This window comes from Pongo pygmaeus, chromosome 4 (assembly GCF_028885625.2).
Source record: "Pongo pygmaeus isolate AG05252 chromosome 4, NHGRI_mPonPyg2-v2.0_pri, whole genome shotgun sequence".
NCBI lineage: Eukaryota > Metazoa > Chordata > Mammalia > Primates > Hominidae > Pongo > Pongo pygmaeus.
Window position 1 is genome coordinate 77570658 of NC_072377.2, and position 24557 is coordinate 77595214.

Below are 24557 nucleotides of genomic sequence, written 5' to 3' on the forward strand. Positions count from 1 at the left end.
AAATGAACTCAAATTTAAAAGACTGGAGAATACAAATCCAAACTCCAAGAAAACCCTAACTCATTTCAAAGGACAGATACGCCGAGGCTATAAAATGAAATATTTCCTGAATTCTGTTTTACATATGAGATGTTATTAGATTTTCTAGGCAAAAGCAAAGACCATACCTGAATCTATCTTCTTTTTAATGGGTAGCTATAAGCTCAAATGAACCTTATCCATTTTATAGCATAGGTTCACACAATTTGTGTATCTTTCTAAATAGATATAAAACCATACGTGCCCTAGCCAATGACTTGTCATACAGTTGCATTAAAATTGATCTAAACATAGTTGGCATCCAGAAGAGGCTTCTAATTTATTGCCCCAGTGTTCCATTTATATCAGATATATAGAAGCTAGACTGTTGGAATAACGGAACCCTTTATAATATTGTAGTCCAAAATATGGAAGCCTATAGACTTTTAAAATGTTATAGAACTTTTCAAACCTATTCAAAAGTAGAGAGAATTGTTTAGTGAACCCCATCTGCCCACAGCCAATCTTAATTCAGTGCTTTTTCTCTTTTCTCTTGCATTGGACTCTCTTAAAGCAAATCCGGGACATCCTATCATTTCATCCAGAAATACTTCTATACCTTTGTCTAAAAGATAAGGACTTTTTTTTTCTGTATCATAACCACAATATGATCATCACATCTAAAAAAAATTAACAGTTGTTACTTAAAATCATGCTGTCAGTATTTGGATTTCTCTGGATTGTCTCATAAATGTTTTTTCCCCCCTCAGTTTGTTTGAATTGGAATCCAAATAATTTCATATATTGCATTTGGTTGGTATGTCTCTTAAGTCTCTTTTAATCTAAAGTTCTGTTGCCTCCTTTAAAAAATTTTACAATTGTTAAAAAGACTGGGTTGTGTTTTTTGTTTGTTTTATTTTATTAAATGCCTCTTGAGTCATAAGAACTGTGTTGTTTATCTGTGGAAAAGACAGGTTCAATTTTTTTCTGAAATATTCCCCACATTCTGGATTTTCCTGATTGCATTCCTATCGCGTCATTTGAAATATTCTTCTGCCCCTATATTTCCTGTAAATTGGTAACTGGGAATACAAATTTGATTAGATGCAGGCTTTATTTTTTGACATGAAAATAATATACATAGATGGTGTTGTAAATTGCATCTCATCACGTGGCACACAATGTCTGTTTCTTTTTTTGTATTATTAAAATTGATCCTTGGGTTCAGATGTTGTCAGCTTGATCTGTTATAAAGTTTCACATCAGCTTTTTTCCTAATGATTTTAATAGCCACTGATAATTATTGCCTGGGTGTAATATAGATGTTACCTGCAGAATTTAGAAGCTTCTGAATTTGGAAAAGCTCACCTATTTCCACCTTCTCACTCCTGATTTGTTCTGGCATCTTGACCATTTATTGTCTCTTTCTTAATCTTTAATAGACTTATAATTCTTGAATGCATTATTCTCCAGCTATGTTACATGGAACACAATGCTGTAGGGTACACTGTGAGAAAAGGCTCCCTGAGTTTGGGGGATGCTGCATACTGGTTTTTGCTCTGAGAGATTTATAATACACATGAGCCTATTAAAGTTCTGAGGGATCTGTTGATTAACAAACTTAATTTACCCGGAATTTCATCAGTTTATTTGACCACTGCATTCTTTTATCATCAATATCTATTGGCATCCTGTTTAGAGAAACATACTTTGAAATGCATCTCAAGGAAGAGGGAAAAGTAGAATTGTTTGCCCCATACTCTCACGGGGCTTGTGATGTGAAGGCCATGGCTCCCTAACAGTAGCCTTCTTCTTGAGGGAAGGAAGAGCATGAGAGCGAATCAAAGTTCAGACAGCAGAGAGGACTGATGTACCATATCATATCTCCTGTTAATATAATCTCATCTTCATTGTATGGATTGCTTTCATTTCTGTTTTCTTCTCAGCATTGCTTATATAGCCCATATTGACTATTCCAAATATGTTAAGTACTGATTAAAGTTCAACTCTCACAATCACAACTTAAAAAATTGTAACACAATTTGCTGTCTTACTTTACAAATTTATATGTGTGTTATACATGCCACATACATGCCCACCCCAAAGTACACTTCAGTTGTTTTATTTCAGGTGCAGTATTGGTATATGAAGAATAGAAAAGGGAATTATAACACTAATTTAGAGTGTTTGCTTCAGATATAAACTCCAGACTGGTTTTCATGCCAGGGGCTCACATCCTATTTATGGCTCACTATGGAAAATTGAGTTGCACAAAATTAGGGACACCGACCAATTTTTATTTGCTCTGAAGATACCTCAAGCTCTGTATGATAAATGTTTTCCATTAGAAGAAAAAATGTTGTGCATTAATGCTCCTGAGAAACCATAGGGATTGCCAGTAATGCCATCAGGAAATGATTTTTTAAATGTTTCACAGGGTAAATATGAATCAACCACAAAATAGGGAATATAACTTATTTTACAGAGTTGGAACAGTAATGATAAAGCCCCCCCCCCTTTTTTTAAGTAGAGTTATTCTAGGAAAGTGTGAATTTTGGATTTAGGAACATGCATAAGGGATATAGCAATAAGAAATACAAGTCAGACACATGATTAAAATAGACAAGAACAGAGCCAAGGCTCAGAAGACACGAAGTTCTGTTTTGTGACCTTTACTGGGGAGGATGGAATGGGATAAGACAGGGAGAGAACTGAACAGCACGCCATCAGTGCTTTCAATGGCAGACTAAACATGCTTTGTGCAGCCCTGGGCTTCTGGGTGCCTGGCCATGGGGTGCACTGGTGAGCTAAATTCGGACCTTGACAGTGGATGTTTATGATGAAAGTGATACTGGTGTATTTAGATTTAAATAAAACTTTCATTTAACAATGATCACGATCATGATGCTTTTCTATTCAGCAGGAAATTCAGAAAAAGGGAAAGGCTACATTAATTATTTTTAAACTGTAAGACAACCCTTTTCTACTTGTCACAGACCTGTTCTTTATGACAAATTACTCATAAGTTTGCTGTTCATAGGAGGGAAGATCTAGTGCGGAGTTTGATTATGGACAATCTCTTCTGCTCATTAGTTAACTTCGCAAATACTATCTTTTGAGGATTGTGTGTGGGCTCACTTCAAATATATGTTCTTAGGAAGACTGAAGATATACTGCTGGGACAAGTGTGGCAATTACCTTAAAAACATGATTTTGAAATGCTGCATACTGCATTTCAATGCTTCATACCTGCATCAGATAATGAATTTGGTTGTGTTTCTCAAGTATAAAGCAATTGAAAAATGCATTTTTTGTACCTCTGGAATATTATTTGGTGAATCACTGAGCCCAAATACAACTGTAAAATTTCACACATAACATGAGAAGTGTAAGAGGCCTTAGTGATGATTTCAGTTCAATCATTCATGAGCTGAAGCCCAGAGAGGGGCAATGACTTGCCTAAGATTACATTTTACCTTGTGATGTAAAAGATTTTATTCACATCACAGTTTAGGAGGCACTTTGTTCATTTTATTATTTTTACTTTTATTTTTTGTAGAGACAGGGTCTCACTATGTTGCCCAGGCTGGTCTCAAACTCCTGGCCTGAAGTGATCCTCCTGCCTTGGCTCCCCAAAGTGCTGAGATTACAGGTGTGAACTACCATGCCCAGCCACTTTGTTCATTTTAAATATGACACATAGTTGCATTTTATGCACTGAGATGATAGTCTGGTCTTGAAAATAGCCAACTAGTCAGTTGGCTCAAAAGAATGATGATAATGGTGAGACAATGGAGGGAAGGCTGATTTCTCTTCACTGTTAGAAATGTCAGTATTGGGTAAACAGAGCAAAGTGTGAAAAATGATAAATGCAAGTTCCAACCAGCAGGTTGCACCTAAGGGCTAAATATTGGGAGATTTAGGAAACTTTCTCTGGATATCAGTGCTGTCTGCAGGTGTGTCTGTTGACAGTCTATTTCCTGTCACACATACCCACAAGGGAAAGGAATGGTGCCAGCCAAAATGTAGATACCTGTAATTTTTTGAAACCATGTTAGGAGACTAACTTAGACCCCCCACGGTGGTCCTCATAATGTGAGTATTGAAGTTTCCTGCAGAGTCTGAAATTTTAGTTTGTGAACAAAAGCTCAGTAATGTAGCAGAAAAAACTCTCAACCAAGATCCCACTTTTCTACTTGGTTTAGTCAGGCTTTGGGGCTTTTATGTGTTTTAGCTTATTTGCTCTAAAGGTTAATAATGCTCACTCTGTTTAGTTTCCAGAGATAATGTTAGGGATCAAATGATTTCTTTTATGTCAAGAGGCAAAATTGTGTTGAGATACTTGGCTGAAAGGTTTTTTTGTAGTTTGAGTTTTGTTTCATTATAATAATATTCGTTTTTAGTTGACCAAATTATGATTGTATTACTATTTCCTTGCTTATTAGAAATATGTTATTACATTTTTATGTCCATCGATTTACAGGCAATTCGATCACAAATGAAATTGGATGATTACTTTTATATAGCAAGAATTCTTCTTTCTGAGTCAGTGAGGTTTAATATTAACAAATGTTTTTTCAGTTTAGGGTTCTATATGATGACCATATTCTCTAGGGTAAAAAGTGTGGAAAAAGGTGGCTGGCCTTGAGAAATATACAATTGCTGTGCTGGTTCTTTCAGAGTTGAAATGGAGTAACAAAATCAGAAATCACCAAACGGTTTCTAATTTCAAAGACCGACTGTCTGACCTTGCCTACATAGTTCAGGTAGAAACCAAGAAGGAACATGGAGGAGGAAATTGAGTTCCCGTCCAGGTGACATACAACCACAACCACCTCCAGTAATACATCTGGAATTACAACATGGGCTGTTCACCTTAGGGCACAACAGGTTGTCACCTAGGAATGTGTTTCTCCTGTATTTTTATTCTTATTTGAAAAAGTTCTGATTAAACTTCTACACTACACCACACACACACACACACACACACACACACACACACACACACCTCCCCATCTCCATCCCCATTCATTCTTGGTTCTCTATCTTCCTGAAGTAGAGCATACAATGTAACTTAAAAAATAATTATTTCTGATATGCATTCAATTTGGCTGTTTTGAACAAGTCTTCTCTTGAAGCCATTAAGGGGATTTTCCATGTACCTCAAAATACATTATTTTGAATTTTTTACTCCATGTTTCACACCCCAGATGAAGAAAACCTACATAGATTAAGGGCTTCCAGTGTGTCCAGCATTGTCAGATGTGTCAGCAATGACCTCCCAGCTGCCTCATTCACTGGATGATTTTTCATCCTCAATGTAGTAATTTTTGCACCCTGGCTGGCCCTTCTGTTGGTAAGGAGGCAGCACTCTTGTGGCTTTGGTGACCTGTTCAGTCTGCCAGTGTCTGCTGGATGGAAATTTGGGGGCATTTTTTTGAAGTTGTGTAAAATTAAACATCAGCAATTTAGCTGTGCATATTTGTATTTAGAGGTGAAATAGCTTCAGTCAATGGCTGGGAAAAGGAATTGGAAGTGTGACTGCGTGTTGTGACCACAGGCATGCTTTGTCTCCCAATGTGGTAAAATAGGATTCAGAGCATTCCAGGTTGATTTGTAATGTCGCCCTGACAAGGAAATCATTGCCTGGGAATATTTTTGTTTGCCCGATTAAGGGAGGTTCCTAGTTCTATAACAATTGCTGTGTCAGTTTTGAGAAGCTTAACATTAATATGTCCTTTTTTTTGCCTTTGCTTTCTTCTTTTTTTTGGCAAGTGACTCTTCAAAATGCAGTATGTAAGGGAGGGAAAGTATTAAACATTGAGGATCTCTTAATTCAGAAAAGATGGCCAAGCCATTTTCAGCACAAAGAGAAGTGAGAAGCACGAGAGTCTTGATCATTAGAGCAAGGAGTCATCATGTGGCTGCCATCCTCTGAGTGCAGATCCAGATCACTTCCTAGCTGCACGATGTGGGGCAGAATTTCACTAGTCTGAGCCTCGGTTTCCCAGCCTGTAAATTGTGGGTTTTAGCATTTTGAGACTTAGAGAGAGACGACGAATGTAAAAGACCTGGGACAACTCCTGTGCTCTGTAAATGGTGGCAGTTAGAAGCACCGTCTGCAGGTATGCTTTCAGTTGTTAGTGAGTTCCTGGAATTTGAGGTACAGCATTTAGAATTAGGGGCAGTAGAATCAAGCTTTGTGCCTATTGGCATCTAAAGGGTCAGGGATGGGCTAAGCCTTTGAGCAGAGCTGTGGTTGCAGCCTCACCCCCATGCCTCCCTACCTCTCTTCCTCCCCTCCTCTGCCTTGAGGGTCCTCCTTTGCTTCAGAGGCACCGTCCAGCCTTGGTGCAGCTCCTCCAGGGACCTTCATCTGCTCCTGTGGCCCTGGCTGCTCCTCCTCCATTGACCCACCTCCTATTGGAAGATGGGATGAAATGAGGTGTGGCAAGGCCACCGTGTCCCCAAAGATGGAGCCTTCTGGGGACAGCTTTCTTTTCATTCCTGCCAAGCCTTGCTTACTACCTTCTCTAGTAACCAAAGATCCTTGTCCGGAGGGCAAAGGCCACAAGCATTTGTGTCATTGGAATGTCTGCACGTGTGTATATCCATCTAAATAATAGAGGCTTTGAAGAAAATGTGGCGAGGGTTACAATGGCCTCTTTTTTTTCTTTATGTTCTTTAAAATTTTTTAATTTTAATTTTTATAAGCTTGTAGTAGGTGTATGTGGCCTCTTCTTAATGACTGAAAAATAAGCAGGTGGGCCTCAGAGCTATTTGCCCTCCTTTCCCACCTGGACTTCCATTCCTACTCAGGTTTTTGTTCTAACACAAGCTGGTTATTTGTAATTTTGCCATATGGCTGAGCCTGAGGGTGATTGGTCAGTGGAACAAGTGCAGGGAAAATGGTTTGCAGCAAGTGTCTTTCTTCAAATCAAGCCTCCCTTTTGTCTCTCCTTGCAAATATAGTATTAGAGGATTTTATCAGAAAAAGGGAGAATACACAGTGTCCTGCTGTTGCTAGGTAACCAGACATCAAACCCAGTCAGAGCTGAAACTGGCTTGATTTTCCCTAGGAACCTGGCTGCTCTTGCTGAGTACTTTGTGTAGTATTAACAGATTTGTTATTAACAGCATAATGGTGAGGCTGGAGGGTCTCCTTCATTCTTTCACTTTTTACCCCCACCCCTTGCCCACATCAGTAAAGTGCCAAATATGTTATTTGAGCCTTGAAGTCAATTCTTGACTTACAGATATTCTGGGGGAAGGTGCTCTGCAGATGCAAATATAGTTGATTTACATGTAGCTGGAGTATATACTGTATTTCCATGACCTTCACCCATTTTAAAAAGTAAATGGGCACCCCTTTTTCAGCAATAGCAGTGGTTTAAGATCCCATGAACAGTAACCCATATTTAGTCACAGGAGACATTTGTGCACACAATCGAACATATCTTGATATTGATGAATGATTTTGACACCTATTATGTTCCTTTCTCATTGGGCTTGGCCGTTCTGTGGCTGACTATATGGGCACTGCATTTCCTAATCTTAGAGAGCTCTAACGCCAAGACATCTGCCTTGTACATCTCAGGTGGACTCCTGTAACCTGTGCTGTCTGTTTCTTGCAGATTTGGACACCTCCCACATTGAGTCCCCAACCCCCCATGACTCAAATTCACACCGCCCTCAACTGCAGGCGTTTATAACAGAAGCAAAGCTAAATCTATCGACAAGGACAATGACCAGACAAGATGGTGAAACTGGAGATGGAGCCAAAGAAAATATTGTTTACCTCTAATTGTGTTGTCATTTTTCCAAACAAAACAAAACACTGGCACTTTTGGGAGAAATTTTTTTTTTCCATTCCTTATGTATGTGTGATTGTCTGGGTCCAAATTGCTTTAAGAATAATATTTAATATTTCCTGCGAGCTCATTTTTTTGGCATGAGTCTAATTAAGTTATTGAAAGCAGCCCTGTTTGTATAATCTTTAACTTATCACATCTAATTTCAGATTTCTGGAGGAGAAACTAACTTCAATAAGCAGGACTATTTTAAAAGTTGTTTTGACTCTAGAGTAAAATTCCATGTCACATTTTCTACCCAATCATCTGGATTTCGAGATTCCTTTTAAGATCTCAATGAAGCAATTTGGATTTAAAGAGTGGTATTCACAAGGGGTGAACTTTCACAATCAGGGCAGTTGCCTCAGTGCCCACATAGGCAGAGGAGGATGTGGGAAAGGGCTTTTCTCAGCTAGTTTTTATGTGCTCATTTCTTCTGGGAGCATTAAAAGTGGTGATCTGTTACAGTCACTATTCAACTGGGCACGTGTTGTGATTGGTCAGTCACTGAGCCAGGGATACAGTCCGGACTTGCTTAGTACCTAAGCCTAATGCTGGTGGGGTTTCAAGACATGGTTCAGCATCATCTTTTAACAAGGCCCAGAGACCCAGAGCCCCCATCAAGTCATTTTGATGTAAATAGTGAACTTTGTTAGAGCCCTCACTTCTATCAGCTGTCCTGTCCCTGCCAGCACCTGGAGCACCAACTACCGTTCCCTGGAAAGAACCCTTCCCTGCAGTTTTTTAAGGACAAAACTGCCCACTCCTCATGAAGTTTGCTGCCTGGATACACTTTTCCACAAAGGAAAACTGGCATATCCTGCCTTCCGAGTAGTATGGGTCTCTGTGTGAGAAACCAGGAGATATTTTCATCTTGTTCGGAAATACTTGTATGTATTTTGGTGTCAATAAATATCTTTTACCTCATTATTTTACTTTGTAATTTTAACATTATGTGTAGGACCACAGTAAAACATTCATTTCACACACACATATAATCTCACCTCATGAAAAGTGAAAATAAAGGAAAACTGTTAGATTCATCCAAAAATGCAACACTTACTGGGAGTGAGATGTGATAGGAACAGAAAAAAAAAAAAAATCACCCAGATTCCAATAGTTTTTTCTCCCTACTTAAAGTTGTTAAGTTGGATATCTACATTGTATTTTTACTTAGGCAAGTCCAATCCTATTTTTTTAAAAAGCCCCTTTTGGGGGCAGTCTTTTTCTGACTTTTGCTGGCTATTTTTGTCACAATTACATTAAAAATTCAGTGACTGATCTTTTCACAGAATGGATATAACTTATTAAACTTCTATTCAATCACTTCACCTCTAAGCTGAACTCCTCAATTACAACATGTATCTCCCATTCCTAAAGACATCTAGAAATATCTGTCTTTCCTCTTTCTTCAATAAAGTCTAGTCCAGGATCCTATATCTCTTGAATGAAAGGCATGTAGATATTTCAGTCTAAATCCTTTCTCCAATAACTATAAATATCTTTCCTTTCTTCATGAAATTATATATAGAAATAGTGAAAATATGTTAAGATGTTCAAAATCCTCATGGGGTTCTTTCTTTAAAAATGTGTGAGCTCTGGATTTTCAAGACCTGCAAAACAAGTCTGCATGCAGTTCCTCTGGGAAAGCCGGAGCATTTTTTAAGTACCTATATTCATAGGTTCCTCTGGGCAATTCTCTTATTTAATATGATGACTTTTCAATGGCATATAACTACATTTCACAGATTTCTTGATAAGTTCTTCCTTTTCACCATGTCCCCACTGTGTAATGAGCTCAGATCCTGCTATGGTCTGAATGTCTTAATGTTTATGTCCCCCCAGATTTATATGTTGAAAACCTAATCACCAATGCATTGATATTAGGTGGGCCTTTAGGGGGTGAGTAGAGCATAAGGATGGGGCCCTCATGAATGGGATTAGTGCCCTTATAAAAGCGGCACTAGAGAGCTCTCTTGCCCCTTCACCATGTGGAGGATGCAGCAAGAGGACACCTTCTATGAACCAGGAAGTTGGCCCTCACCAGACATGGAATCTGCTGGTGCCTTGACCTTGGACTTCCCGGCCTCCAAACTGTGAGAAATAATAAGTTTCTATTGTGTGTAATACACCAAGTTTATGGTCTTTTGTTATAGTAGCCCAAACAGACTAAGGTCTCAAGACAGAGTCACAGAGTGACTCTAGCACAAATTTACTAATCTTAAGAGATGACCACCCTATTTTTCAGGATCATAAATGAGTTTCCCCAAAAGGACCTACTTTTCTCACCAAGTTAAGAGCTTAAAGGAAACATTCATTCCTTTAGAGATTTGTCCTAGAAAGAAAAGCAATATTTTTGCTCTGTCCCTTCCAGGCTGCATGAATTTATTCATCATTTCATTTAGAGTCCAAGCTACTCTGCATTTCATCAGGACTACATAATTCCTGGAATCGTGCAACACTTCCCAGCCCACTCACAGTTGAAGCCCTATTCATTAAGAAAAGGGTAACAGCCCTTGGCACAGACAACTTGCTGTGTGTGTGAGTTATGTAAGGTGAAGAATGTGAGCATAATTACATCATGGGGTGACAAAGAAGTGGAGAGGAATATGTATTTCTTCCTGTGACCTAGGAATACATGAGTTACTTTCAAACTGAGAACCAACCTGAGATTGTTTATGTCGAACCTCTGTATCTCTCTCATTGAGAGGCAGCAGAGCACAGAAATTGAAAGTATGGATTCTGGATCCACATCTGCCACTAACTCGTTGTGTGTCCTTGGCATGTTACTTCACCTCGCTCTGTTTCCATTCCCTTATTTGTAAAACAGAGATGACTACCTTATGGAATCGTTGCAACAATTAAATGATTAATATATGCAATATGCTTAGAATAGAGCTTGGGGTATAGTAATCACTTAATATATGCTAGCCATTATTATCATATTATTTTAAAAATCCGTTAATAATTGCTCGGCCTAGTCCCAGTCTTTAGGCAGCTTGCTTCCGCATAGCCAGAAAAAAGTGAATAGAAAATTCAAATGTCTGGAGATTGCTAGACATAAGACTGGGGAAAGTTAGGTAAGTTGAAAGTTAGCTTTCAACTTATTTGCATTTCTAAATCTCCTCTTAACTCATGTATTCAGTAAACATTTATTGACGGCCCGCTAAAGGCCAAGCAATCTGTGCAGGACAAAATAAAGATTAATAAGTATGCAAGCTATTGGAGAAGACTCACACATGAACAGATGATCCTAAAGTAGAGAGGTGCCGATAATTATATAGAGAAGTACAAATTGCTGTAGGAGCTCATAGGAAGAGCACATTGGGGGCTAGTAATACGTTAAATGGAGGGAGTTGTTCTAAAGAAGAAGATGCTTGAGGCTGGAAGGATAGAGAGCAGGAGTAGGGAAAGACATTCTAAGCAAGGAAAATGCTATGGTTTGAATATGTCCTCAAATTTCATTTGTTGGAAACTTAATCCCAGAATTTTTAATTGATTGAAGGTGAGGTCTTTGGGAGGTAATTAGGATTAGATAAGGTCAGAGTGAGGCCACCATGATGGGACTTGGTTACTTTCTAAGAAGAGGAAGAGAGACCTGAGCTGACATGCATGCTCTTGCCCTCTTTCCATATGATACATTCTGCCATGTTATGAAAAAGAAGGCCTCCAGATGCCAACACCATGCTCTTGGACTTCCCAGCCTCTAGAACTGTAAGATTGTAACATTTTGAAATAAATTACCCAGTCTCAGATATTCAGTTATCATAACAGAAAATGGACTAAGACAGAGGGAAACCTGAGCCAAAGTCTGGAGGTTTGAAACAAAAGACATGAGAGACACTGTGGCATACGTTTGGAGATACCCAGAATGATTTCCTCCCCTCTAGATTAAGGTGTCCAATGAGAATGTCCATCTATCTCTGTCTCTTTTAAGCACTCTATATAAGAAGTGGGGGAATGTGGAAGTCCACCCCTGCCCTCGTTGGAACTGATCAGGTTCCAGGCTATGCAGCAATAGCAGACTCCTTCCTGGGATGCTATGCTCTTAAAGCATAACCAAATGCCCCCTCATCCCCTCACCTTTCCGCATCCACCTCTTCCATAAAGCAATGTAGGTTCTGGTCAAATGGGGACTTGGATATCTTCCCATTTGATATCAAGCCACAAGAAACTAAGAGTAAAAGGGGTCCTGGGATCACCTGAAGATGCTTATTGGAACAGAGGGGACCAAGAGGATGCCTAAGTGTACCGCTAAGGGGCAGATTGATGACTTGCATGATAACCCACAAGGCAAGATTGTAAGTAGAGAAAAAAAGAGACAGGCTCATGTACCTCTTCTGCTTTATTTTTTACCCAACCCCGATGCTACCCATAGCTCCCTGTTTTAATCTACCAGCTAGGGCTGTGTGGAGAATGGAAAAGAAAAAAAGAGGGGAACACATGGAAGATTCCAGAATTATCTTGATTGACATGCAGAGTTTGTTCTTTTCTTTCCTGACTGCCTCTCATGCACAGATGTCCCTCTACCAATGTGAGACAGGCAGCAAAAAAATATGGAAAAGCCAAACAGACTTGGGCCCTACTTACTGGATCTCCCCCAGGGCCACAGGGTTGCACACCACCAGGGGGCACTATTCATGCTCTGAAGCACACATGCTCGTAGATTCCAACGTGAGTGGAACCTTATGGAGTTGTACAATCCTGCAACCTTGCTTCTGAGCTAGGTTTGCTTACCTATGAAATGAGGATAATAATAGCTATGTCCGGATCACCTGAAGTCAGGAGTTCGAGACCAGCCTGGCCAACATGGCGAAACCCCGTCTCTACTAAAAATACAAAAATTAGCCAGGCATGGTGGCAGGCACCTGTAATCACAGCTACTCGAGAGGCTGAGGCAGGAGAATTGCTTGAACTTGGGAGGCGGAGGTTGCAGTGGGCCGAGATTGTGTCACTGCACTCCAGCCTGAGGAGCAAGAGCGAGACTTCGTCTCAAAAAATAAATAAATACATAAATAAATAATAATAACAATAGCCATGTCTTGCTGGGCTGTTGTGAACTACTTGAAGAAGCCCAGTGCAGTAAATGGCATACAGTCAGCACTCTAAAAATGAGAGCAGTTGTTATATGCTGCAGATAGGGGTAGAAAGAAGGCAGGCTTGGGCATGCTCAAGAATCGAAGCAGCTAGGGCATCACTACTTTGGTTTTGTCCAGCTCATTTTCCTGTGCTGAGAGATGTTGAAGATCAAAGCCTGTTAGGATGCTGGGCTCAGAGTAAGAGCTTCATGCTGCTTATTGGATGAGAGGATGAACAAGAGTCTTTGGAAATCAGAGATCAGAGTCGACAGAACTAGAACTAGAACCCTGATCCATTACATTTCTTTGCCTTTGGCTGGTGAGTTCAAAGCAGTCAGCTCGAGTTGATGATTGAACATCGTTTTGGGTGAAGTAACAAGGGACCATGGTTCAGTGGTTCCGTAAAAGCTTCATGGCTGAGAAACTTCAACATGCCATTAATTGAATCCTAGTTGTCTACCAATAAAACTCTGAATGGCAGAAAGTCAAAGGTTTTAGATACTACCAGCAGCTATGGGTCTCATAACAATTGCCTAAGGAGAAAGAATGAACTTGGTACAAACACAAGATTATATTTTCTTTGCTAATTTCACTAGATTCTATAGTTACATTAGATAACTGTTCCTTATTTCTGGAAGCGCCCCAATTTCCACCTTCCCCTTTTTTATGCATAGGTCTGGCAATAAATTTAACTTGGCTCTGTCTCCAGGCAATCCAGGGTTAAACTGTCTTCTGGGGCACAAAATTTCAGTCCCTAGGGAAAGTTTGAAAAATGTTCTCTTCTTGTTCAGAACCTCAATTGAGTGTCTCCATTTTATTTCATAAATGAGATCTGATCTGTCTCCTAACATGTATTTTTACTTACTCAAGAGTGTGTCTAAGTTCTTTTCTTTCTCTCCTGAGCTGGTTTTGGGTTGTTTGCCTATTCATAGAAGGAAACAGTGAGGGAGAAAGCAGCTAGAACTCTGATGAATGGTTTACTTCTTGTTAGCAACCCAAGTTAAACATTTAATGATGGAAGCGGGTATGGGCTGAAATGCCATTTGGGGGTAAATGCCTGGCTTCATTTTTTCATGTCCTCTTTACTACTACTCACCCCAGCTCCTCACACCCTGTATAACGTCTGAGCAGGTTTTCTGCATAGTTGCCGGTGCTTATTTTTACAATCTCTAACATAACAGCTTCAAATATAAACACAAACATAGCCAGCACGAACAACAGCATCTGCATCGGCCACGGAGCTAAAACAGGCTCTTAGAAATGTGCTTGACATTTCCCTTGGCAGCTTCACAGCCTCCTTGGAAAGCCTTGGTCCACCTCTCTGCTGCTGACAAGCTCTGATTTGGGTAAGATGCTGGCAGGTGCCAGCAAAGGACAATAGGCTTTTAATTAAGGTCTGTAGAGCCATAGCTCAGGAAACACACCTCCTGAAGATTTTTTTTTTTTTTTTTTAAACACTTGCGTTTCTTCTTGCTACCCTACAAACAGTAACTGTGTGCTCCATCGAGGCAACTGTGGTCATTAATCTTCTGTAGCACAGGAATTGCTAGTAACATAAAGGTAGTAATGGGATTATATTTTCTTTTCTTTTTTTTTTGCAATAGCTTAGAAAATTAATGTTAACTTCTGTTCCTAGTTTGGGGCAGTTGTTTTTACTATGATGAAGCTGAATGTGATCATACAACTCGATCTTTCCATGCAAACTCCCTCCATGCAAATTTCTCATTATATCTGACACAGAATTAATGTAAACATTTTTGTAATGGCCATATTTTGAGTCACTCACTTAGAGGAAGGTTTTCTAATGTGGAATCTGAGCCTGTTAAGCATCGTTGCTATGGAAACTATGAGAGTTGGATTAATTAAGGCTTGAACAGATGTGAAGTGTGCAGAATGCACTATTTTCTGTTAGTAATTAAAGAGGGTATGTGTGTACGTGAGAGAGAAAGAAAAATAGAGACAATCCGAGACAAAGCAGTCAGACGTGCTTGGCACTGGACATGTGACATTTTCTTCAGTAGAACTAACTGCTGATAACTCTGCTGACACTACTCTATTTTCTCCTCCACCCATGCCAGACAGAATAATTGCTTGAAATGGCTAAGCAGTCCAAACTTTCTTTCTTTTTTGGTCTGATTTATAAGAGGCACAGGAACATACAAAAACATGTTCTTGGATCAGTGGGTTCAAACGACCCATCTGTCTGAACACTCAAAAATCAAACTGGACTGTGCAAATGGCTTTTAAGCTACCTGGCAGGAAGGCCAAGTTTGCAGACTGGAGCTCTATTAGTTGTCCAGCCCCCTGGTAGTATTGTCATCAGTGAATTGATAGCCAAGAAAGACACTGGCTGCGCAACTGCCAGGGAGAAATTGTCATGGGAATGCCTTTAAGTTTGGAAAGTGAATGAAACATCAGTCTGGTTTGAGTTTAATTTGGAGAATATTTGTTTCAGTTTGAACTAAATCTTTTGCTTTTTAAAACACTGTATTTCTATTTTCTCTCAAGTAAAATATTAACATTAGGTTTAGGGCTGAATTCAGCAGATTAGGTTCCATTGGAATCCTGCTTAGTGGCCCCAGTGAGTGGTGTCCCCATATAGCCTCCTGGTTGGCAGGAAGTAGTTAATAGCTTAAAAATGTCTAAAGGCTTTTCTGCTGGGTTGGCAGCAGTTTTGCTTGAACTGGTAGCTTTTGAAGCATGATCATTTTTTGTTTGTTTCGCAGCTGTGGAGGTGGGGTTGTCTGAATCAAAAAGTATCACAGAGGTACTTTGTTTCCTGGTGGACAGTGTCTTGGTGGCCCAAATTTGGCCTCTTCCCACCCACAGACCATGCAGAGTGAGTTAGAAAGTAATGATACAATGGGGAATTGTGTGGCCCGGGAGGTCAAGTGTTTGTGTGTGTGTGTGTGTGTGTGGTGGTGTGTGCAAGAGCACACTCTCAACTAAAGCATGTGTCTCGTCAGACTTCTACACCTCTAAGGAGTCAGGCACATCCACAGACATAACTTTTTCCCAGTCTTGCCATGTCCCTACATGTCACTAATTACAGCCTGATTCTGTGAGGGTTTCAGTCTATGAATGGGGCAGTTTAAAACAAAACAAAACAAAACAAAACAAACAAAAAAAAAAACAACTAGGTGATGGCTGCAGGCAGCACTCTTTCATCTTAGAAATCAGACATCTTTCGGGTGTGCTATTAAGAGCCATAGAAATAAGGAAACAGGGACAAATTGGATCAATGTGAATTTATCACTATCCGGGGAGAAAACTTCAGTCTGCATCTTCATTTCCGCATTGTCTTCTACAACTGTGACCTAAAGTTCACTCACCCTTAAACATGACTGTTAAATCTGTTGTATATTCCATGTTTCTTGTCATTTGAGGATTATGTCCATTCATCTCATTGGAGAAAGCATTTAGTGAGGCTACAGAAAGTAGTATTTGCCATTTGAATCAACTGCGATTGATTTTTACATCTCTGGGTATTAATAAGAAAAGTGACTTATTAAATATAATTCTGTTTGCCTTTTTTTTCTCCCCACCACATATAGATACAGGAGAAAGTATATTCTGGGTACTTTGTGAACTGAAAAGGAAATTGGGGTGGGAGAAAAAACAACAGCAGTGGTTCAATGCCTTTGAAGGGACATCTGTTAAATGCCTTAGTAAAAGAGCAACAATGGAAAGCTTGAAACCAATAAAAACAGAGCCAGCACAGGGAGTTAATTCAAGAAGAAAATCCACTTTCCCTCTAAATCATCAAATTTTGAGAAGTATTTTATATTTGGCAGACGTTAGTATGTATTCTCTGTGTGTGTGTGTGCCTTCATCCATACTTGTTTGTATACGCACACTGTTTGAAGTCACTTCGATATGCTTAAACAAACTACCATTTTCCTTCCATTTTGTCCTTCCATGTTAGTATGAGGCCAAAAGTACCCAATTGCCCAGTTGCTATCATGCTGTAGACACGATCCACCATTCCACGGTCTTAGTCTTTTGGCTGTTATAACAAAATACCATAGACTGGGTAGCTTATAGAGGACAGAATTTATTGTTCACAGTTCTGGAGGCTGAGAAGCCCAAGCTAAAGGCTCTGGCAAATTCAGTGTCTGGTGAGGGCTCCTCTTCTGGTTCATAGATGGCTCCTTCTAGCTGAGTCCTTACATGGTGGAAGAGGCAAGGCAGCTCTCTGAGGCTTCTTTCATAAGGGCACTAATCCCAGTCCCTTCTCCTTGTAGCATTTCTTCTTCCCAGGTATGGAGCAGGACCTCTCTAGAATAAGGGTCTACAAAGGAGAAGAGAAAAGGAAGACAGTGGCCTTTCTAGGTTTTACGGCTTGCTTTGGGAGAGAGGGACTCGAGTTTCTATGACTCACCTTTGGGGAAGAGGAATTCTGGTTTCTATGACTTGGTTGGGGAAGAAAGAGTGACAGAAGACAGGAGGGTGGGGGAAGGTCAGAAGATCTTGCTTTTGAGGCCCTTCCAGTCTCTTTCAGTTCAAAGTACTCAACACACCAAGGTGTCATACTTTGGGGTATCATGTTCTGCACTCCAAGATCACAATAACTGGGAAGAATTACTAGCATCAAGTGAACAGGAGAAGCAGGAAACCTAAGGTCCTGTGATGAGTAGCACAGTCCTGTCCAAGATAAGTTGCCAAACCCCAAAAGCCCATTGAAAAACACGGATCAAATTTCAGCTTTTAGAATATTTTTCACAGTGTGAATTCAAAAGTGAGAAGTCATTTAGAAATCCTTATACATTCTGAAAAGTGGCTATTTGTAGATGCCAGTAATATGGAACATCTTGATTTTGAACCAGAGCAAGATTTTTAGGAAGAGTATCATTGAAATTCAAAGAGGAGCCTTAGTTCAAGAATTCTTAGAAAAATAATTTCCTTAACATTGCCAACCTAATTGTGATAGACAGGACAACACAAAGCCAAAGTTAACGAGGCTCTGACATTTTTAAAGAACATATTCTAACTTTAGCTGACATTTAAATTAGAAAGCCTAGCAGTGTAGTGGGGAGCTGATTGATTTGGAAAGCATGGATCCAAGATAATGAGGGCTCTGCCATGCTCTTCCTAGTGATGGGTAATAAATGAGCTCTTCCTGGCCAAAAGCAAAGGAGATGAGGCTGTTCCTGCATTTGAACTGCAGGCATTTGCACTGCATTGAGACGAAAAGTCATTCAGATACTGCTTTTCTTCTGCTCACCATAGCAATATTTTCATATTAGCCTTGATAATGAGCAGGAAAAAGACCCTGGTAGAAAAGACCCTGGTAGGCATTTCATGTGTCAGAAACACTAATGGTTGTTTTCTTTAATTTCCCAATGTGCTTGAGACATACTAGCCTTATAGACAGTCAACCAAAAATGGATTCTAGAAGTAGATTGGTCCTGCCTTGACCTGCCAAACGTGGGAGGTTTGAAACACTCAGATCAGAAAGCTAAACCACTCACCCTCCTTTGGAAATCGATCACCTGTTTTGGGAAAAGGCTGACTCTGCTTTGCTGTGAGGCATGATAGAGCCAGAAGGCTGTGAGTGGGAAGAAGCCATTACTGAGAGCCGGCCTCAGGCCCTTCTCAGTTGCCATAAAACCCTTGTGCTTCAGCTTTTCCCATCCATAAAATGGTCTCATCGTAAAGTTCACCCTCTCACTGAAGATTAATGAAGTGAGACTTGTAAAGAATTTTAACTCAAAGGATCAACTCCAAGTACTTTAAATTCTTTGGAATGAAATTATTCCAGGGGATATTTATCTGGAAGCCAGATTGACAGGGGCCTTCTGGAAGCCCAGTCAACATCAACACCAACACGACAAAAGAACCCTTAGTTTCAAGCCGGGCGCGGTGGCTCACGCATGTAATCTCAGTACTTTGCAAGGCTGAGGCGGGCGGATCACGAGGTCAGGAGACCGAGACCATCCTGGCTAACACGATGAAACTCCATCTCTACTAATAATACAAAACATTAGCCGGGCATGGTGGCGGGCGCCTGTAGTCCCAGCTACTGGGGAGGCTGAAGCAGAAAGATGGCGTGAACCTGGCAGGCGGAGCTTGCAGTGAGCAGAGATCACTCCGCTGCACTCCAGCTTGGGCGACAGAGCAAGACTCCGTCTCAAAAAAAAAAAAACCACACACACAGACACACGCAAACCCTTAGTTTCATTTCAGGAAAAGTAGATACTCATTTTATTTGTTAAAGGGAGAGAAAAGCACAAGTCTGCCCTAGAAGTCATATCAATAGGCACAAAATTTGATTGACAATGAGGTTAGTCCTCTTAATCAGGCTCCATTCATTGGTCTAAATTCACTTCAGTTCGGACTCTTGTTAAGAAGGCATTGACTCACAAAGTCGAGGGTGGAATAAGATACTGTGCCGCCAAATTATATCCCAGTACTTCCCTTGAGAGGGTATACTACTCTTGAATTTGTAAAAAAATCATTCCCTTAGAAACCTAAAATATCAACAATGGCAAAAAGGAGTGAAGCAAAACAGTCCTTTTGGTTCTTAAATGTGGTATATATTATCCTAATTCGACATTTTCTAAACAGATCTACGTGAAATAACTCTTAGGGTATTTATCTTAATTTGCTCCTTGGAGAAATATTTAATTATTATTTTTTAGGTACTTCTTAAGTTGATTGCTATTAAACTGTCTGAAAATAAACTCTTTCCTTTTTGATTTTTCCTCTGGGATCCATCAGGAGATTGACTTTCAGGCAGCTTAATGAAAGACAAGGGTCCATCAGCATTGTTTAAGGAATTGTAGGAACTGTGCTAATTGCCAGGGGCTCTGAGCACTGGCTGCCAGCCTTGTGCAGCCCACTGGGCACAGCCATCCCACCCTTGGCTCCAACCCTGACTGCAAAGCAAGAAAGGGCTTTAGTGGGCTGGGTAATTCTAACAACTGCCAGTGACAAGTCTGCTGATGGACTCATCTGGGCAACATCACATTACAAATTAGCATCTAGAAACGGCTGGCATAATTCCAGCGGGCAGAGCTTCACTGCTGGCCCTGCTCATGAACAGGGTTAGGGTTTATGCTGCCAATGTAGATATTTTGCCTCCAAAACGTTCAACAGGGTTTGTATTGAAGCTCCAAAGTACTCCTCCAGGAGCAGCAGTTTGAAGGTATCCACTAAGCATGGGAGTGGTGCAGGGAGTGCATAGGGGGCAAGAGTGATTTAAGGTTAACTCATCCAGAATTCATTAGATAGGTGTTCATCCACTGGAATCTGCCAAAGAGAATCCTAGCCTCTGAAAAAGAAATTTGTCCACATCATTTTCTCTGCTTCACAGAAATAACTTAAATAGAATGCCATAGAGCCAGGGGCCTCAACAGACCTAAAGTGAATATAGAAGGCAACACAAAGTAGTGGTTATGAGCCTAGGTTCTAGAGCCTGACCGCCTGGATTTCAGGCCCAGTGCTACTACTTACCACCTGTAAGTCCTTAAGTTGGACCCTAGCCTTTCTGTGCCTCCATTTTTCATCCGTTAGCTGGGGATAATAATATTATCTTCCTCAGTTACAGACTGAAGGTTTGTGTCCCCCTCGCCCACTCATATGTTGAAACCCTAACCCCCAGCCCCAGTGTGATGGTATTTGGAGGTAGGGCCTTTGGGAGGAAATTAAGTTAAATAAGGTTATGAGAGTGGGGCCCTCAGGATAGGATTAATGCCCTTATAAAAAACGAGGAGATGCAGGCTTTCTCTCTGTGCTCTATGCCATGTGAGGATACAACAAGAAGTCGGCAGTCTGCAATCAGAAAGAAAGCCCTCGTCACGGCCCAACCAGCCTGGCACCCTGATCTCAGATTTCCAGCCTCCAGAACTGTGAGAAAATAAATTTCTGTTGTTTATAAGCCACACGGTCTATGGTGCTTTGTTATGGCAGCCCAGACGGGCTGACACCACCTCGTAAGTCTATTTTGAGGTACATGTAAAGCTCTTGGAGAATGCATAGCAAGCCCTCAGGACCCTTCCATCATTTTATCAATAGCTGTTATTTGGAGCTGACTTCCTGATACTTCATTTGAACAAAGGCATTCACCATCCCCACTATTCCCTTGATATAACTTATTTATAGAAGTTCTTTTATCTGAGAAATTAAAAGTAGATTTCGGACACTTTGTTCATTCTCACAGTATCATCCAGAAGTAGACAAGAGAACAGGTATAAGCCACTTTCCCACAGTAGAAAAAGAGGGTTTTTCTAATCGATCATTGTCAAAGATAGGAAAATGATGCTGCATGTTCTCAGATCATCATTAGCTGATTGGTTCTCTGGCCTTTCACCATCTGTCTCTCTTCACCAGAGCACCATGAACTTCGTGACTTCCCCTGGGAACTGCTGATGATGAATTTGCCACCCCTCCAGAAGGGATGGTAAAGGGAAGGAGGAATGAAAAGGTCCTCAAGTTGTCATCACTTGAGTGATGCATAAGTATAATGGTTTTTGTTTTTCTACTCAGGAACTTCTGCTACAGTCACCACAAAACCCAAAGAACAGAAAGGAATGGAATTTGCTGTTGTTTTGATGAAAGCTACCTCTCAGGCAAGATGCTAATTTTAGGGGAAACGATCTGACTGTTCCAGTGCAGTACATGTAATCAAGAAGGGTGAGACACTGGCTATTAGTATAAGACACAATAAAACCAATTTGCTTTCAATCCATTTCCCTGGGCCAAGATTAATTATAGTCCCTAGACTAGACATGGAGAGAAAGGAATCATTTCCCAGGAGTGGAGGCTTCTGGCTGTCTCTGTTTGGGTATCATAGGAATTCCTATCGGTTCTGTCTTCTGACCCAGTGGATTCTCAGTTACAATTTGTTGAACCCAGTATGATATGTTATTGTATAAGGCAAAAAAATCCCCTGAATCTCTGCAGGTAGATTGGAGACTAACTGGGTCCAGTTCTAATTTTCTTCCCATGCTTGAACTTGTTCCCACAGATTCCACAAAGACCACTCTGAATCCATAGATTATTTCATATCAAAAGATAAAAGGATATCAGAATCTTGATTGACTCATTAATTGACCCCCAATACCTTTTCTTAAGCCAGTAATTCCAATAGAATGACCTCGTTATGTTATAGGGTCCAAATATCTCATTCCCTTTGCCCAAAATGCAATTGCCCTGTGGCCCTTGTTAGTTCCCCACACTATGCCCATGTTCTGATGGTGTTTACTTAGCTACTTTCACAGCTTCCATGTTACCACTGTGGTTTGTTTTTGTAGTGTGGCTTATTCTACTCTAGCTGAGCTGATAAACTCTGGTAATCTCAATGCAAAGAATGAGCCACACATGGCAACTTGGGGGCCTGGAAGACACAGAGCCAGAAAGATGAAAGAGGAGTGGGCCTTTGATTTGAGCCGAAGAAAGTTGGCATGTTAGTGCAGATTTTTCTATGAGATGATATAACCTGTTTCCCAGTAGCAACATGCCATCTGGCTGCAGTGCTGTTAGTATCACTCAGCTTCCCACTGGGAAAAGCAGCAGGCAGACCAGGCTCAGCCAGACGCCTCCAGACACTTCAGCCTCAACTGCACCCAATGTGTGCCTTGCTGGCTCTTTGCACCAAGTTCTGAAAACCATCTGCATGTAGAAGAAATGTACTCTCTCTGCTTCTGTATGATACTTCTGCTGAAGCCAATTTACATTCTCCTTCAGAAGAGCCATTTTATGTCCCAGAAACTTAATGAGTTTTTTTTTTTTTAAAAAAAATTAAGAACAAGCTGTTTTATTTTGAATGAGAAAGTCTCCTTCTGCCAAGAATTCTTTATCAACCTAAAACTCAGAAACCACAAGCAAAGTAAGAGTTGCTCCAAGACCAAGCCAAACTGCCTTCCAGATTTACCTGAAATGAAACATTTGGCCACCTAGCAAAACGAGCCAATGGCAGGGTAAATCCAGGACCACCAGAATGGAGGGTAGGAGCATGTGCTTAACATTCTCTTTCCTACATAAGGGTTGGTGTGGCTTCATACTGGAGCTGGAATTAGTGGACAGATCTAGGTTGGAATTGAGATCTGGCCAGCATGCAGGGACCACCATTCATCAGGCACTCATGATCTACCATGTGCTATGCTAGCACTTCACAGGCAATATGTCTCTGCAGGTACTATTTGTATCCCGAATTTACAGATAAGCAGGCTGAGGTTCAGAGAAGTTGACTAATTTGCTGAAGGTCATTCAGTGGTGAAGCTAGGACTCAACCAATGACTGGTAGACTCCAAAGCCCATGCATGGTTTTAAGCATATGTTCCGCTGTACTTAGAGGCAGATAAAACAACTATGATGGGCCTTGTGCTACAGAATACCAAATGTGTTATGTATGTCAAAGATTACCTGCTAAGGGAGAATTCAGAGTGTTTTACTGTCAAATTCAATTCTAAGATGTTTGTCATTCCTGTAAATCCAGGATAACAATACCTAGTTTTTATTGAGCATTTACCAGGTATAAGACATTATACCAAGCAGTGTGAAATACATTAATTCATCTAATCACCAATGAATGGTAGGTATTATTTTCTTATTTTTTTTTTTGAGACGGAGTCTCACTCTGTTGCCCAGGCTGGAGTGCAGTGGCATGATCTCGGCTCACTGCAAACTCCCTCTCCTGGGTTCACGCCATTCTCCTGCCTCAGCCTCCGAAGTAGCTGGGACTACAGGTGCCCTCCACCACACCCGGCTAATTTTTTGTATTTTTAATAGAGATGCGGTTTCACTGTGTTAGCCAGGATGGTCTTGATCTCCTGATCGTGTGATCCGCCCACCTCGGCCGTGCAAAGTGTTGGGATTACAGGCGTGAGCCACCGTACTCGGCCAGTGGTGGGTATTATTTTCTTCATTTTACAGGAAAGAAAACTGAGGCTTGGAGAAGTGATGTAACCTGTCCAAGGTCAGGTAAAATTAGGTTGAACCATGTGAAATTGCCATTTTGTAGATCAAAACCAATCAAGTTAATCAATAGTACTTAGCAATATTGGAAGTTGAGTCAAGGCCTAACCCCTAACTAGCAAAGGAATAGTCTTTAGAGTGCAAAATTGGATTCAATTGTCCTTAATGTTGATTGGAAAACAATGCCCCAGATCAGAGAGGAATGACAGACTGTCAGAAGCCACTCATGGTGGCTTTACAGCATGTGGACTGTCACATGCTTCTAGAATGAGCAGACATGGAAGATGGTGGGAATGCTGTCTCAGCGGTAGTTGCTAGACTCAGCCCTTGGAGAATGCACCACACACCCCTTCTCCTGTCTTCTTGTTGCTTTGCACATGACCTCTGCTTCCCTTTAGCTCCTGTTCCCTTCAGGACTCCCTGATTCCTGCCCTTGGATTCACCTCACACTCATGTGTCTCCTGTCCTGACTTGTTTGGACAGAGCTCTTCCTTTGGATAGGCCCCTGGCATTCTGTTGCTCCATGTGACTCATCTCCTCTTCTGGTTCCCACCTCTCGCCTCACTCTGGGTCTATGTACTTTTGCTCTCGATTTAACCTTCTGGGGCTTCTGGCTCCTGCTCCCAGGCTCAGCCCTGCCTGGGCCCAGCCCTTGATGTTCCTTCAGTTCCCAGTTTTCCACACCAGCCACTCT

The 24557-nt window shown here is 40.8% G+C and overlaps 1 protein-coding gene across 5 annotated transcripts in view; it reads left to right on the forward strand.

Annotated features, from left to right (window-relative positions):
- ARHGEF28 (Rho guanine nucleotide exchange factor 28) overlaps nucleotides 1–8798 on the forward strand; it is a 312580-nt gene extending 303782 nt beyond the window's left edge. For all 5 annotated transcript variants that reach the window (XM_054486932.2, XM_054486933.2, XM_063664896.1 and 2 more), the window contains one exon: nucleotides 7653–8798. In XM_054486932.2, coding sequence (XP_054342907.1) covers nucleotides 7653–7822 — 170 coding nt within the window. In that variant the 3' untranslated portion in view covers nucleotides 7823–8798. The remainder of the gene's footprint in view (nucleotides 1–7652) is intronic.
- Nucleotides 8799–24557: the final 15759 nt, after the last annotated feature.